General features: G+C 42.2%; 1 protein-coding gene across 1 annotated transcript in view; it reads right to left on the reverse strand.

Moving 5' to 3' along the window:
• The window catches only part of LOC105685828 (neuroligin-4, Y-linked), a 198,926-nt gene that overhangs the window by 10,533 nt on the left and 171,124 nt on the right, over positions 1–17,269 (reverse strand). The window contains exon 10 of the mRNA XM_048651849.1: positions 15,316–15,443. Within this exon, the coding sequence (XP_048507806.1) occupies positions 15,316–15,443 (128 nt within the window). The remainder of the gene's footprint in view (positions 1–15,315; positions 15,444–17,269) is intronic.

A 17,269-nucleotide genomic window follows, 5' to 3' on the forward strand; every position in this document is an offset into this window, starting at 1 on the left:
GCAGATTGCGGTCCGCGAGCAGTATGCGGAAGGTCACATCTCTGGCGGTAGCAGAAATGTGCGAAATTTCACCGTTTGATGCTCATTATTGGGCAGCTCTCGAAACATGAGCGAGGTCCACTCGTGTCCGAACCGATGGAAAATCGAAAGAATGAAAATGAAAAAAAAAGAAAAGAAAAAAAAAAAAAAACGCTTTTTACATATCGCAAAATCAATGAGCGAAAATACGCTGACCGAATATACTGTTCGAATGGAATTTCGCGCAGGCAATTTGTGTTCACTTGTTTTGCATTTCCCCAATTTAAACCGAAACCAATCAACGCATTTCATTTGATTGGCTAACGCGCGAACAATCGAGAAATCATCGGGAGGACCTATCTTACAGCTTTTTTCACGCCGATGCCTCGTGTCGCGCGAATGACTTTTTTTTTTGTCAGCTAATGACATCGAAGACTTCGCGCTGTTGAGGAGACGCAAGTGTTCGATACACGCGTTTATTTCGGAACAGGTACGCTGTTCGAGCATGAGCGATATCAAAGAAGTTTTTTTCGCCATTAACGCGCATTGAATTCATAACAACATAAATTGGCATTGAAACGGTTGGAATTCACTGAGGCGTCAACGCCGTACCTTCTTACATTTCAAGATTGTGGAATCCCGTTGGCTTATACCGAATACAAAGGACATTATATCGCTGGAGCACGAGGGACTATCGGGACGTATAACGTGGAATTCTCGACGTGGCAACGTCTACGTTCAGCCGGGATTATAGTCTCGGAGTGAGGCTGAGATTGTCTGAAGCGGTACGGGACGGTGATGTCAGGTATGGATAGAAGGGTAGGAAAGAGAGATCATCAACGCCTCGGAGCGACGAGTAAACACGTTATTCGAATTCCGTCTTAATATCCGTTTCTGAGCGAGTGTAATATAGATACAGCCGTGACCGTCGCGTCGTCGTCTGTCTTGCATTACTGCGATGTAGTTCAAGGGTCGATATCATCGAGGATTTCACAAAGTTGAACGACCACCCCCGTCGATCGACGAAACGAGACGTCCTCGTGGGTGGCGAGACCCTCCTAATTGGTATTGAATTAGTCTGGATTAATCAACCTCCTTCCAAATCTACCAATCTGGATGGCGGTGTTCAAACATCGTTGTTGAATCACATATATTAGCTTAGGGTTTCTGCACGGTGTTCTACCAGAGGCCACTACATAGGTATATCATGACGCGTCCACAATATGTCCATCGCTGATGTCTCTACTGTATCCGAGGAATTTCCACCGGATATTGCAATCTCGTATGGATTCAAATTTCATTTCCACCGATGGATACGTCGTTCTAATTTGACCTTTCTGCCGTCAAACATTAAACGGAAAAACCTCGATTCTTCGTCGACACTCGATCCGATTTTGTTCAACTTGCTACCAAAACTTCGATGCTCGCCTAAAATGGCCAAAGGGCAACTGTCTGCCTTAAAATATCCGGTGAACTCAATTCGCATGGAATTATCAAGTGAAAGTAATTTGGAAGAACTGAATGAAAATATTGTGGTATGAAGATGTTTTCGATAGGTTTTTCCAACTCTTCCGATGTTGAACGGATTGAATATACCCCACGCGCAAATAAAGAATCGCAGATCGCACGGGGGACGGACCCTCCTGAGATTAGCGAAATCGTATTCGAATTTTAAGCTGCTGGAAGCTTAAAATCCTGAGGTCAGGATCCTTAAACTGTACACGAGGCGTAACATGGCGTGAAAATTAAAGAATGACGGGGTAGGATTTTTGCCGAGCAATCGGACGAGTGGAAAACAGAAAGGCTTATGTGGATTTCATTGGGACGTGAGAAGGAGAAGATACCGCGGACAAGAAAAAAAAAAAAAAGTTATACGTCGGCGCAATTTTTTTTGTAATTTTTCTTCTCTTATTTTTATAAAGAAGAGCGAGGAAAAAGGCGGGAAAAAAAACGAACAATTTTGACTAGAAGATGACATGATTAAAAACCAGAGAATTTCCACTTGAACCTGATATACCTGACCTAACGTAATATTATTCAGGAAATTTCTGTCTCTTGAACTGCAGCACAGCCCCAACAGAATGCTTTCAAGTTCTCGAAGTTAAGTCGAGTAGCGTAATATCGTCAGATCGTTCGCGAAAAATTCCTCACATTAGCTCAAGGGTAGAATTCTTCTTTTCAGGATCTACACCCCATTTCACAAGCCAGATATATATATATATATATATATATATATATATATATATATATATATATGAATACATATGAATACATGCGTGAAAAAGCTACGGTCGCAGATTCAATATTTGTCGCACGAAATACGTTTTTTTCTATTATTTGTAATTTTTTTTTTTGTTTTTTCAATTTTTATTGTTTTATTATATTTCGTTCGACACAACGAGCGTGGCGAAGGATAGCGCACGGTAAAAAAAATATCAGTTACAATAAAAACGGTCAGCTACATCGGATATTTTTTGGGGCGGAATAAAAAATATCGGTTTGTATCTCGGTTCGAATAAAATTGTCATTCGCTTGATGTTCGCTATAGACGACGGTAGGTGGAATAATAATAGACCATTGAACCGCGATTATTTTTATCTGCGGATCATGACCGCGTGAATATTTCCTCTTCTTGGAAAACTTATTGGGAACACAAAGACAAGAAGGTGGGTCGAATCCAGCGACAGAGGCATGCGGCGTTATAAGAATAGTTGTGGAAGAATTTTTGATTACATCGAAAATTGAAATAGACTCCGAATTTCGCAGACAGACGTCTCGTTATCCTTTGGATTTAGAAGAGGAAAGCTCGAGTTCGAGGTGTATTCAGACGACGCGAACGTAAGTATAGAAGCGTACAGCGCCCCCGAACGTCACTGAAATCTGAATAGGGTGAGAATCGATTCCGATGACTCCTGGGAGTTCACGGAATTCCGAAGCTTGGTTGAACGCAATTCACGTTGCAGAGATTTCATCAAATTGGCACACCTATCAAGGTTTCGGCTGTCAGACTCCGCGGTGTTCCGCAAATGTTAATTATTTAATTTCGATCGGTCTCCGAATTCGGAATAGCAAAATTTCCAGTACAAGTTCGAACGAGATACGAGAAGATCTGTTCATCTGTGGGATGTCTGGAAATGCTTCGCTCGCAAATTCGTCATTTCGTCGAAACCGTTATTCACGAACGTTCATAAATTTCTCTATTCCCCTTCCCATTTTTCATAGCTTTATACCACGTGAAATTGTACTCAGATTGAAAATATGTCAAAATTTCTGGCCAATTCGCTGCCGAAAATTCACGCCGCGCATTCGCGAAAGTTTATAGTTCCACTCCGACGTTCCAGGACCAAATCCAACCGCGACAATTAGCTTCCTTTGCTTTCCGTTCGAACGGACGTTTCGTGACTGAGAGCTGCACGCGTGATTATTATTGTTCTAACAACGAGACGTCGAAGATAAAATTCTCAACGGTGAATCGATTCCGCCTGTAGGAAAACGAGCGTTACTCGAGGCGTAGAGGGTGAAGTCAGAAAAGGGTATCGCACATGAGGGTTCTTTTATCACGTGAGCTTTGAGGTCGTACGTGTGTATCCGTGACGAGGTTTGTTCCATAGGTTTTCGTCCAGTCGCGAGGATCCGTCAACGGGTGTCGGATCTATAGGGGCGGTTTTTGTTCAGATATTTCCGAGACACGGTGCGGGCGAAAGTCTGCGGCGAATCGCGCGGCGATCAACTATCTTGTCAAGATAATAAAATTCCCCAGAAGGTTACCGTACGGATATCGCGTGCAGTCGGGTCCTTTCATTTTTGACTAACGCGTGACTCTTTGTTCGCCCATTCGTTTTCCAGTTTAAAATATCATCGGAGGTAGAAGGAACATTTGCACCGCGAACGAAACGGATTCCACGACGAAAGGGATCTGGAGAAAAAACGGAGAGATATTTATTTTTCATGCTCGCGAGAGGTAAAGAGAAAACGCGAGCGCGTGTTTATGTGGTGGAAAAAATTAGTTCCGCGACATCTGAACTTTCGAGAGATCGCAAGCGCGGGAATACAGAGGGCAGAAACGCAGGTAGATAAATTAGAAGTACGGTGTCCGTACGTATACGGGGATGGACGCGGTGCAGCGCGCGAATGTCGCAAACGATACAAGCCGAAGCTCGGTATAGCGCGAGACGTGTTTCTGCTGTTACACGTACGTTACATCCCGCGCGCGTTAGCTTTGCGACGCATAAATTTGCATCTTTGCCAGATGCCCCCGTAACTCGCGGATCGGATGTTCGAAATGTAGCGGCTGACCGAAACCCGCTGGAATTTCCGGGAATATCTTTCCGTTCGCGCGGGGGGCAATACTTTATCCGGTAAATGCGGCAGCTGAAAAGCAAATACGTAAGCTAGAATTGAATCAAAATCTTGTAGCGTTATTAAAGGGTAGGAAATGTAAAGTTTCGTTCCTTTAGCCATCAGTTCTCGAGTCTGCGTTCGTTAAAGTCTCAAGTTTTCGAACGATGACGAGGTCATCCGATCCTCTTGGTTCTCTACGGGTATAAGATGGTGTTCTCTTACTCGAGGAGCTGTATTCCTTTTTCCGCAAGCATTGCTTTCCTGAATAAATTCATATTGTAGGTTGAATATTTATTGCTCGAGAACTCCGTCCGAGGAATTTCTCTATCGGTTTTGTTTTCTTGAGGATCGCGAAATTTCGGAGCTAGTTCGTTAGCGAGAAACCTGCAATAGGGGAAAATATTTATAGCTGTATGCACATCTTGACTTGAAAAAGAGGAATGGAATTTAATAAAGGAATTGAAAATTGATTACTCCGCATCAAACTCGCTCCGGAAATTCTATCTTATCGAGCTTGCGTTCATTCGACGCTCTTCTGGCGGATGGGACAACGTTATTTTGTTATTTGAAAAAAATTCAAACCGACTTTCCGGTTGCCAAATAAAATTAACCTCCGTTTTTGTAAAGAATTTACTCCACCTGGATTCGTTCACTTACGAGGGGAAAGAGCTTACGTTCCAATTGTTTCATTTCTCGTGAGTTATCGAGTGAATCGCAATTGCAGTGGTTTTGATAATCCCCCGTGTAATCTCGAGTCCAGATTCCGTGGGGCAGGCAACACCGAGAGTTTCAAGAACTTGATATTCATTCAGACAACTGTTTCTTTGTTTATCTTCACTTTCAGAGAAATCTCCATTACAAAGCATCAAGATCCCACACTACCATCGTTGCGAATCGTTACAAAGGAACTCCTCCGATTATTAAACTGCACCGTCTAGCGTTTGAGGGATACGAAGAGCGAGTGAAAAGCGTCAGAGCTCCGCCGAGTATTAAATGTATTTAGGCGAAGGGTCGGGCCCCCGTGTTGCTACATGAAACCGCAAAATCCTCGAAACTACGCTAGGAAGTAAGAAATCTGCTTACATTTCATTCTTCTCGGAACTCCTTTTGTTATTTCATTCCTTCACTTTTCCTCCGCTTGTTACAAAATATTGCGAATTTATCGAAGACTGAGGGAAAAACACCCCGCTAGAAAATCGTCATTGGCGTACCTTTGAATCGAGAAAGCATTCGAGTAATTTTCGCGTCATCGTGTCGCGCGATCGCATCCACCCTTGATAAGCTCAACAAGCAATGGTTCGTCATCATTCAAAGGAAAATTTATTGCTAATTAAATTTGTGGTACATCAAGCTTCTAACTCGCTAATGGTTTATGTATACCCCCGAGATTTTCGTGTAAACCAACGTACCGCGAAAGGTGAGCTGTGAGGGCTATTTAGTCGTGTGTATTATGCATTGATCATGCGAAGTTACATCAAAACCGCTACCTCAAAGCGACCTTCCAATTTATATAGCGGGTCTTGAAATAATTTAAAAATTTGTCCGCGAGTCCTAAACGAGTTTTGAGTTAGGAGGGATCCTTTAATTTTCAAGGTTTGTTTGGTCGGTACGTATACCTCTGCCAGCTATCTCTGATGGATTATTTTGTTAGTCAAGTCAAGTGAAATGTCAAGCAAAACTCCTGGGAGGGTGAATCCTTTTGATACCTTTGTCGCATCAAATAACCTGCCTGGGGACATTCATAGCCCGTCGAGCGCGCAAATTGTGCCCTGATAATTCGAACTCCGCGGATACCATCAGCGTTACCATGGATAATTGAGGAGACTGTTTCGATACGAAACAACGCCAATGACTGAAATGTGGTTACAAACTGAACAAAATCTAACGCAATCATAATATTTGATGTTCACTTCGTTCTAATAGTCCCCTACGACCTTTTCTGAAAACAATGAAACCTTCCAGAAGATGAAATTTTCAGATAAAAATCCATAGGGTGGTCTCGTTTCGATTTTTTTGGATTTTTTTTCTATTGATCTCTATAACAGTACATCGATGGTTCTTCGATGGGTCTTCAATTTTTTTGCTTTAAAAAGTGGGAAATTAGCGATAAGTCGAACAATTTTGTATATATAGATCAATTTCAAGATTGCAAAACCCCCAAAAAACATACCGATTTTCGATCCCAAAACCAATATTTTTCTTTTCGCAGAATTTCGATGGTGTTTCACGTATCATAATCTCAGAAAAACGAATCCATCGAGTAAAGTAAGTTTCGACAACCAGCAATCGAGACATCTAGATTTTTCTGCTCCGAAAAGCGAAAAATCGGAGAGAACTCGATCACTTCGATACATAGGTCAATTCGGTTGGCGAATTCTTATTAGAATTTGTCTCAAATTTCAGAAAATTTCCGCCGGAATCTGAAACCAGCACGACGACCTGCACTGGATTTCTATAGCCATAGCCGAAGACGAACTCCCGAAACAATTCCAGGATACACGTCCAATTCCATACCAGGATGCTGGTTACGATAAGGTGAATGTATGTGCAACTTGATTCCTGGCGTAGTGAATCACGGTATGACCAATGTCAGTTATGGAAATAGTTTTCAGATGTATTGCATATTACCGATCGCCGTAATGGCCTTAGTTTTGGCGGAATTGACAGTAACCAAGTTTCCCTTGACTTCTTGTCCCCGGCAAAAATCACATGAATAAAATAACGTGTAATCGTGACATGACGCAAGTCGCTCAACAGGCACCAAGTTTTTCACCTTGCTGCGGCTGCTGTTCATTTTTCACCCTAATACATATATGTAAATACATAAGAGGTATACATATAACAAGAAACATGTGCGCACTTAGTTATAGTTTGTAATTCAATCACGTGTAAGGCGTGTAACGTTTCCCGGCATAAAGTGATACTCGGGATATGGTGGTTGCTGGAATTTAGCTTAACTCGATATCAGTAAATTACTTTCCCCGATATCATCTGAAATACAGAGAAAATAATAAACGTGGCTCGTCGGCTTCGTAGAAGTATCAGCTTTTTCATTATCATTGTCAAAGCATACGTGTGCAATTAGTTTTCAATTTGGAATCAAAGAGAGCGGGAATTAGTCTGGTTTTATTTGATTACTAAAATACAACGCATGCATGCATTCACGACTAGTTCCATAGATACAAAAGAAAAAAAAAAAAAGAGAATCATTTTGCTTCACGTGGAAGTAAAGTTTGACATTGCTCGTATCGGCTTTCGTATCTCTACCGGAAGTCATGCCAATTATTCGAGTTTTTGTTATTATTATTATTATCAATTACGTTACTACGGAAAGTGAACAGATATTCCACGATGTGGCGCAGAATTTACACTTACAATATCATACACCGTATCAATACGATAATGCATAAATTTACAAAGAATTAATATCAAACCATATCGTCGATTAAGTGATTTTAAAAGATGCAGGCGTTTCTCGAAAGTTCGACTGAACTAATTAGCGTTTTTGAAGTAGATTTCGAGTTTTATTCATACAAGAATATCAATAATTCTGATAAACTCTCTTCTACAATTTCTGAATTTTTCGTCAGGTAGAAGCTCGGGAATTCAAGATCATTTCGGAGCGTGAGCTGGAAAAATGAACCGTGTATAACTGAAATGGAAAAATAAAATTGAAAGACATCCGTCCAGCGAAAATTCGAGGAGGAATGAGTAACGGAATCTTTTAGCGGTCGCGACAGGAATGTCCAGAATATTTAGAACGACATCCATTTTTTAGGGAACGCTCCACGCTCGGTAGGGTGTATTTCACTTTCATTCAAAAGTGGAGAGCTCCGCTCCAAAACCTATGGTATTTTTTACGAGAATTTGTTTCCTTCGGAGTTCTGAGAAATAATCTTTTATCCGTTGGAAGAGCGAACGCGGATATCTGGAGTTATTATGAGCCGAGATACCTCGAAGCACAGAAGCGTGCACTACGATACCAATTATTGATCAAAAAAAAAACTTCTCATTCAGAAAAGAATTTCATTTCATATTGAAAATAAGCATGAAAAAGAACTGGGAATTCGTTCCGTCTGCTCTGTTTGTTCGTTTCGCAAAATAATTAGCTCTTACAACCTTCCTAGTCATCCAGCGGTAAACATCCGCACTGCAGAGTAAACTCGCTCCGTTGCTCATCATTTTCAAAACGTTGCGCTCAGTCCGTTGTGGACCGATGGCTGTTACACCAGCGCTCGTCAGTTGATGCCTAATTTTGAATAAACCGGCTAAAGGGTTCCACCTATCAAAAAACAGTAACTCTTCCCGATCACCCCCTGCCAAGATCTATTTATCGACTAATTACAAGGATCGCCGGTCTACTTCCGATTTCAGTCACGTTCGGATGCGTCGTTTTTCGGTTTCTGTGTAGTTGATCGAATCAGTGCTACGTAAATCTGAGAAATTTCTGGCTGCTAAATTAAATTTGCGAGTTGGACGACGAGCGTCGGGTGCGAATCTTTTTGCGTTTCTCTTTTTTACGCGTCGATTCAATATCTGAGCAACCCAGGTTGGATTTTGGTGTGCTTGCATGTTTAGATTCACACTTCTCTTAGGACGTTATGTGTGAATCGGTAAAATCGATCGATTTCAATCATAAGATCATTTAATAAATTTTACCAACTTTCGCCAGGTTGACTAGGGCTCGTAAGTTTTTTTCTAGCTTTTCTTTGGACTTCCAGAGTCACGTTTGGTTTTCGTCTTAATCTCGGTTTTGACGCACTTCTACCGGGTTCCAACCCTGTTCTGGTGGGGACTCGGGGGGAGGGGGGGGGGGGGGGAGGGGACGTATAATATCCAGTGATACGGGCGTGTGTTTTACCTGCAAACATATAATACGCCCAAAATTCCATCCTCGGTAAGGTAAAATATCGAAAGCCAAATTGTAATTCACATTTCTCCTCGTATAGCAAAGTTCATCAAACTTTGAACCGAATTAGATGGTGGGTACGTTGTGATAATATTTGATTCACATCTGACACAAAGTACAAAGTCTTGTACGAAGTTCGTAGCGCGGTAGTCGCTTATACGTGTGTACCCATACGTAGGAGATTTCCGACAAATTAATGTCACTCGAATAATATACGTGATAGGAGAATGAAAATCAGAAAATACTCATAACTGTCTCACAGCTTCCGACTTTTGAGAGCGAATCCGCTCCGTAGAGTCGAAAGCCGAAGCTTCGAATTTATACGTTGAAAATAAACAGAGGAACGGTGAACAGCAAATTTCAAAAGTAAGAAGATTACATAGTTCTCAGAGTCGCGGGTATCTTCCATTCGATACGTTCGAATGTCGGTCTCTATTTATTTTCATTTCGCTACGCTTGCAACATTCGCGACTTTGGTCCGCGGTCGCAACTCGCGTGTTCATTGTAAAGGATCTTACCTGCTGTAAATTCTAACAAACTTGCATTCGCACTATTTCACGAGATACGTGCGCGTACATTGTTTTGAAAATATTCCAATTACTGAAAATGCGACGATTGCCGTAGATTTTTAATTTCAAGTAAATTCCCGTCAATTTTCTTGTGAAAAATTAAGGTAACACGCAACGATCATAGGCGAGTTTACGTGGGGTACCGATAGTTCGTCCGATCGAACAAGCGAATCGGTTTCCACTCGTCGAACGGAAAATGCGTGGGGGGGGGGGGGGGGGCACGTAGTAACGGGGCTACGGTCTACGTGTGCCAACGGCTAAGTGATGCTACGTGACGATTCGGATGATGAGAACGAAACGGCGCTACTCCACCGCTCTCTAACAAGTAAGGGTGAAATTCCCACCGTCGTGCTTCCCTGTGGATAGCCGTACGACTAAATTTAATCCAATATTGTTTTTAAGTGGAAATTAGCAATATTATAAATGCAAACAGCACGAGAGGTTGATCAGATGTTGCCTTTTCATAATTGCAGCGTATCGTTGGGTCCGAAAAAGATCAAAGATCAACCAACGCTCCCGATGATTCTAATTTTACGTTCACATCCGAGCGTACTTTAAGAAAAATGGGATCGATATTAATTTCTTTAACGCGTTTCAGTTTGCACTGTTATAATTTCACAGGCACTGGTATACGTTATTAATAATCCAGCGTATACTAAATATGCACATAATCACGTTATATAGAAAACATGCGGGAATAGAAAATGGCACCATTACTCCACGTCACAAGTTTTAGTCTAAAATGTAATTTATAAAGGCGATGGAAGCGAAGTTATCGATTTCACGGTACCCCCCCCCCCCCGTGAGTAAGTGCAGGTTATACAAAAGGCATTATCGCTGCACCGCGTCGTACATGACTCGAGTAATCACGAATCGTTGCATTATACGTATATGTATAGCTACGTGTAAAAAAAAAAAACAAGTCGAATAAAGAAGGTATTGAAGTTATTCATCTTGAAATATGACGAACGATTTCCCGAGAGCTTCGCCACGCGTCTTTATTCGACGAGGTAGCCGCGCGCGAGCTACGGATGCCCTGCCTTCTTCCTACAATGAAATAAAGATCAAATTGTTTTCGAGCTTCAATCCCGCACTCCCGTTGAATAAAGAGAGGAGCAGTCCTCCCAACCTACTTACGGAATATGATTTACGTCGCAACGCGCGAATTCCCCCAGTAAAATTAGTTAGTCGGAGCCAATATTGCCCTGATAATATTTTGTAATAAATTAGGAAGTTCCATTGTACGTACCTACTATACGACGTGTTGTCTCCCGCCCAGCTAATCTCGGTAAGAGCAAAGTCCCTCGCAAGTTTAACTGAAACTTTCCGCCGAGCACAACGGTAGTGCACGGCTGAGTCGAAGCTTAAAGCTTATTAGGAGAAATAACATTTTCGGAGGAATCGTCGATACCGACGCCCTTTATTCGAGCGTGGAAAAAAAGCGCGTCCTCGTTTTCGAAAACCGCAAGCGGCCGAGTTTCCGCAACCGTTAAGCGCTGGTCGTAATTTTTATTTTTTTCTTGTTTTTTTTTTTCTCGGGATTTCGAGACATCGCGGGGGTGTGCGGGTTCAGGGTTATTCGGACCAAACAGGTTGGCACTTATATAGCACGTGTGCTTGCGGGGCGCGTGTTTCAGCCGGTTAAATTAGTAATCTGGTTGTAATCTATGGTGGTACGTAGGCTGCGCGTATACCGTCCACGTTATTTGCCTGTGTTCCCGTCAAGCGTTATGAAATACGACAGCACCGTGTCGCGTCAAATGTCAACATATATCACGGGGATGAACATTACGTCTATATATATATATAGGTACACCCGTGTTCACCCACACGATTCGAATCGTCCACAGTGTGCGCCGTTCTCTTTTCCCATACCCACGTGTATACTTTTGTTCCGAAACTGTGCAAGGTGGTAAACAAATTCCAGGCATTTTTTTGTTAATTTTTTTTTTTTTTTTTTTTGTTTTTGTAATTTTTTTTCCTCATCGTTTTTTCGTTCTCGAAATTTTTTGGCGAAAGTATTCGAACGAACGTTTTCGCCTGACGTGGCGTTTCGACGAAGCCGTTACGATATTTATCGTTAAAAATCCATCTGTGTACGTATAGTTACAGTTTCTATGTAACATGGAAATTAATTTCACCGTTACATGTAACCCGATTTCCCCGGATCAATTTTTCGATCTTTTCTCTCCATTTCTTCTTCCGTTTGTTCCGCCCACAGGCATCGCTAAGCTCGTTTCCATCGAACATTCATTGCGATCTCGATGCGTATGATATTGTTTTTTTTTTTTTTTTTTTTTTTTTTTTTAATTTTATATTTGTATATCGAGATGATATTTTTCGGTTCGTTTGTTACGATTGCCTGCAGCAAGGGTTGTGTAATCCAGTTCTGCAAAGGAGCTGTTCTCAGGTTAGACGACAACCGGGTGAAATATGCGGTTCAAGGGATGATCAAAATCGTTAGTTACGTAATGAAATACTTGAGGCAAATATAATATGTGGAAATTCTTACGGAATAAATTTTAATATAAGAACCAGCTCTCACGGTATAACTTCGATGTGTATACGCGTGTATATAAGTATAAACCTGCCGCGATATCGATTGACAACGTTCTCAGTTGTTTTATTTAAGTTTTGATTTTTTTTTTCTCTTCTCATTCGTTCTTTCCTATTTCCTTATAGTTTCATTCAATTTTCCACATTTTTTATCCTCTGTGAAATCGAAGCGTGCGTTATCTATTTTTCATACTCCCGAATATTCATTTCGTCGTCAGAGTTATCTTTGGTCGCACTCCCATCGCATCGGGTCTGCCCGGCTGTCCGTACAAATGTATAAAAATATATCGTACAAATATGATCGAATGCACGCGTTGTTACACCGATGTAGATATTTCTTGGGGAAACTTTTTTTTTTCAATTTTTTATTCTCTCTCATTGATCGGAAAAGTTGGAACGTATGACGTTGCGGTGGTCGGTATACATACGAGCGCAGTATTTCAAAAAGTTGTTGCCTCCCACAGATGCGAGAGAAGTTCTTTCAGCAAAAACGTTTACCGTCTGATTATCACCCCGTACTTTAGACCGATACGATCTCATTGTGTCGAAATATTTATGACTCCGTTTTTTGATTCATTTTTCGACGGCGAAATTGTGATACCTACTATTTTTGTGGCTCCCGGTATTTCAAACGCGTTGTCAAAAGTTAGACGTCGCAAATCTCTCTTTACATCGTCGGACGTTTTTATTCTAACAATATGTAGAAATGCGGAGTAAAAGACTTTCTCGATTATTCATATAATATGTATATAAATATTTTAAACTGGAAAAAAGAAAATGTTTAATATTTTTTTCATTCGAGTGAGGCGTTGCACGTTGAAAGAAGTTGATTGTTCTTTTTTTAAATTTATTTCTGAAGAATTGATTGTTATTTTTAGAGGCACCGAATGATCATTAGTTACAGCATTAAAGATTGAAGAGAGTAATAAATTGTCAGAAAAGCGCGCCAACGTTTCGCTTCTTCGGAACTCCACGCATTTAGTCAACGTGACAAAAAGAAAAATGGATGAAAAACCGAAAGCAACAAAGGAGGGAGGAAACCGACTCCGGAACGAACGAATGAAACAAAAAGATCTAATGAAAATAAAGGAATAATAAATTAATCATGACCCGGAAAATTTTTCCGGTACATTTTTCTCGGTTCTCGGGTGTAACGGAGCCGCCGTTGGAGTGGTGGCTATCAGTTTTTGTGATTTTTCATCTTGAATGAGAAATGGGGGTGCGCGAACCATCCCTCGTCGGACACGCGTGCGCGTTATACTTTTATAGCAGGTGATTCATTATCGGATTGCATCTGCAGACAATGTAACCGCGGTTCGCATATGCTATGAAGATCCCCGAAGCAAATTAATCTGCTCATAGATGAAAATTATTACCCCATATTATCGGGGGGGTAAACATGAAAGAAAAATAAAATAAATATCACCGCGTCGAATCGCGCTCGCGTCATTTGACGGCTTTCGAAATAAAAGTATCGAAATGAAATGTTGAGAAAAAAAATTAATTACACGCACCACCGCCGACTTCAAACTCGACTAAAATTTCCACTTTGTATTTCGCTTGTTTCGTAACGCCGCGCCGTGATTCAAGCTCGAAATTCTGCACTGAATAATTATTACAGTCACCAGCTGGTCAACCGGGCGAGCTGCACCCTGCAACTGCACATACCTATACGTAAGCCCCCACCTGAACTTGTTCCAAAACTTGTAACGACCCAACGGATTGCGGCCTATGTTTTTTACGGACGGCCTTTTCTATCTGTGTAGTATTTTACAGCTGTTCGCCCGGTGCACAGTCAAGGGTATGGACATAATGTCGCGCTAAAACTTCGCACCACTTTGCCTCCCAATTGATGAGAGAAAAAAAATAGAAAAAAAAAAAAATGTATATATTTTCCACCTGATCGGACATGAAATAAAGAGTCCCCCGTCGACGCGGACTCTCCATTTTTTTCGTCGACTCGGAACTTTCCGTTCATTATTTAATTTTTTTTTCGTCCGATCAAGTAGGTATCATCGACCGTTCGTAATCGATGTCTGTAAGGATTTCGAGGAAGAGGCGAATGACGATACGGCCGGTTTTGAATTTTCCTTCTTTTGTTTTCGACCGATCCGCCATTCAATTAACGATCTTAACACGCGATTTCGTTGAATTTATAATTATTTATCGGATCCCAGGTGTCACGCACCTGATATATCATCACGTGATCGAAGTTGTTGGTTTTTCTCTCGTTTGTTTCGAAACTCGAGAAAACGCTGAGAGAATAAAAAAATCAAATAACACGCGGTAGAGAGGAGAAGAATCGCGTGATAAGGATAAGGACGAGCTAATATACCGGGCGCAAATTAGGGTTCGTTGCTCGGCTAAATTACTTTTCTCGTGGCCACCGGGGAAAACGGGTGAAGTGAAACGAGGGCTGGCAAATCATCGATACCTGATCGCCCACCCTTCCTTCCTCTAGAGCTGTCAATACGCGTCAGAATTCAACGATGATAATTCTCATTTGCCACGCCCGCCCGCCCGCCTCCCCGCCCATTCGTTCTCGACGTTGGACTTCGATTACGACGGACAAATGATGTACGTCTCATTGTTTCTTTTTTATCTTACAGGGTCCAAGGTCCGGTCGGTCCGTCTCATGCGGATTATTCCGTCAGCCGATTAGACTCGCGTCAGGCGAGTTTCACGATTTTAATATTCGTCGACTGGATCACTTTGTCAATTACCGAAGAAATTATTTCTCCATCGATTTTGAAATACATCATCCATCTGCGGAGAATCGTCTTTCGAGGCGAGTGTGGAAAAACAAAAATTAATCTTCCGTTTGAGTAGCACACCGAGGCGAAGGCAGCGCTACTTTTCCACTTTTTTCGACATTTTTCGAACGAAAAACTGGTGCGAAAATTTCATTGAAATTTTACTCACCAATTTCGAGGTATTTCTGATGCACCGGATCATATTGATCCCAAATCAGACCACGATATTTGCTTCTCTCTTTGTTGGCAAGTGACGCTTTGTCTCCTCTTCCGTGATGCTCGTTGGCGTTGGGATTTCTGAAACAAGACCCCGGGCAATTTCTTCCATTAGAACATATTACAGCGAACGTTTGCGGGGATCAAAGATCATTTCATTATATTTCAGCCGAGGGCGGAAAACGCTGCGAATAAATTAAAAGCGGCCTGTTTCCCAAAGTCTGCCGAGTCTAACCAACTGAACCTACAACCGAACTGAATTGTAATGTGCAGCGCATACAAAGGTAATTAACTTAAACGCCGATAGTTCGGTCGTCGAGGTCTTTCCTGGGTGGGTCGTTATGGCACAGATATCGGATATTCGGTGCACGGTTTCGACATAATTTCCGATCGACCACCTTGATCGTCACATTTCCAAGTTGGACAGTTTCGTGGCTGGCGGCGGCTATACCACTCGTTATAGGTCAGACCGTTAGGGTAGGAAAGACTCGTACATGTATACGACCTGGAATACACCAGCGGTTCGGTCAACCGGCTGCAGTCCTGCGCTTTCACCCCGTGTCCCGCACCTAGTCGCGAACACTCGAACAATCTGCTTCACGTACGGTACCTACTTACGAAGGCCCGACATCCGCCAAACAGGTATTACGAACACGTGCTCCTGAACGAGAATCGCGAAGCTTCGGTTCGCGCTCTGCAGAGATATATCGACCCCGACTTGGAACAAAATTTTTTACTCCACTTTTCATAATTCGAACGACGTCAAGTTCGTGAAATTGGATGACCAACGTCTATCCTCATCTCAACGATATACCCGGTAGTAAAAAGAGATTGAACGAGATACAAATGCAAGTCGCTGCTTTTCGCGAGCTGAAAGCCGCTATAGAACGAATTTCTTTTCAAGCTATAATTCTTTCGCTTCTTTCATCCCTTGAAACGTCGTTCGTGGAACGCGATGATAAAATGTAGTGAACGGTTCGACTGTTTGCGAAAGACTATGGATAGATGTTGGATTTTTCTTGTAACAAGCGCGTCGTCGCCGCCCCACGTCGAGTCGGGAGTCGGAGCTTAGATGTATGACGGACGTACTACTTGTATTTATAGCTTTTAGCGGAAATCGTATCGGTATAAGATTGATATATATACACCGGGCACTGGTCTAATCGCGAGCATTTAGTCGTACCTTCGGCGGGTAGGGAAGGGGAGGAAAAGTTCTTTCGAACTTTCGATCGCGTTAAAAGACCTCCGAACGCAGGTGCGTGACGAAGGCTTTCCCTCGCGGACGAAGAAGCTTTCAGGCTGACATTGGCGAGTCGGTGCCATTAAATATTAAACGAACCTTCGTCGGATGGATATTACGCATTGCCGGGCGGGTGTTCTGGAAAATATACGGCGAAAGGCAGGGATGATTGAACCACCGGGTAAATTGGACCGCCCGCTCTCGCTCTACTCTTTCCTACGAAACGGTCCGATTTACCTGCTGGTCCGACTGTAAGATCGCGTCACCGTTTTACCCTGTGCCAGACAAGCTCCTCGTCCGGACCCGGATTGCGAATTCATTACGCTGAGGGTGAGTTTCTATTTCTATTATGCGGGATTCTAGATATATAATTGTTCGCACGGAAATTCGAGAATAGCGAACTGTTCGAGAAGCCAGAAACGTTGTAACTGTGTGAAAACTGATACGGATTCCAGCGGTATTCACGCGCAGCTGTGATACTTGTTATTTTCATGGGAATCCAACGGACGACCGAAATTTTGCGATGGTCGATGTCCGTCGCGTTCGCCTATTAGTATACGTAGGTACGCCAATGACGATTCCGTCTTTCCGAGTTTTCTTCATTTACATTTTTCTTTTGCCATTTCTTTTATCTCCTCTATAATCTGGCCAGGTATATAAGTCGTAT

This window comes from Athalia rosae, chromosome 3, assembly GCF_917208135.1.
Source record: "Athalia rosae chromosome 3, iyAthRosa1.1, whole genome shotgun sequence".
Lineage (NCBI taxonomy): Eukaryota > Metazoa > Arthropoda > Insecta > Hymenoptera > Athaliidae > Athalia > Athalia rosae.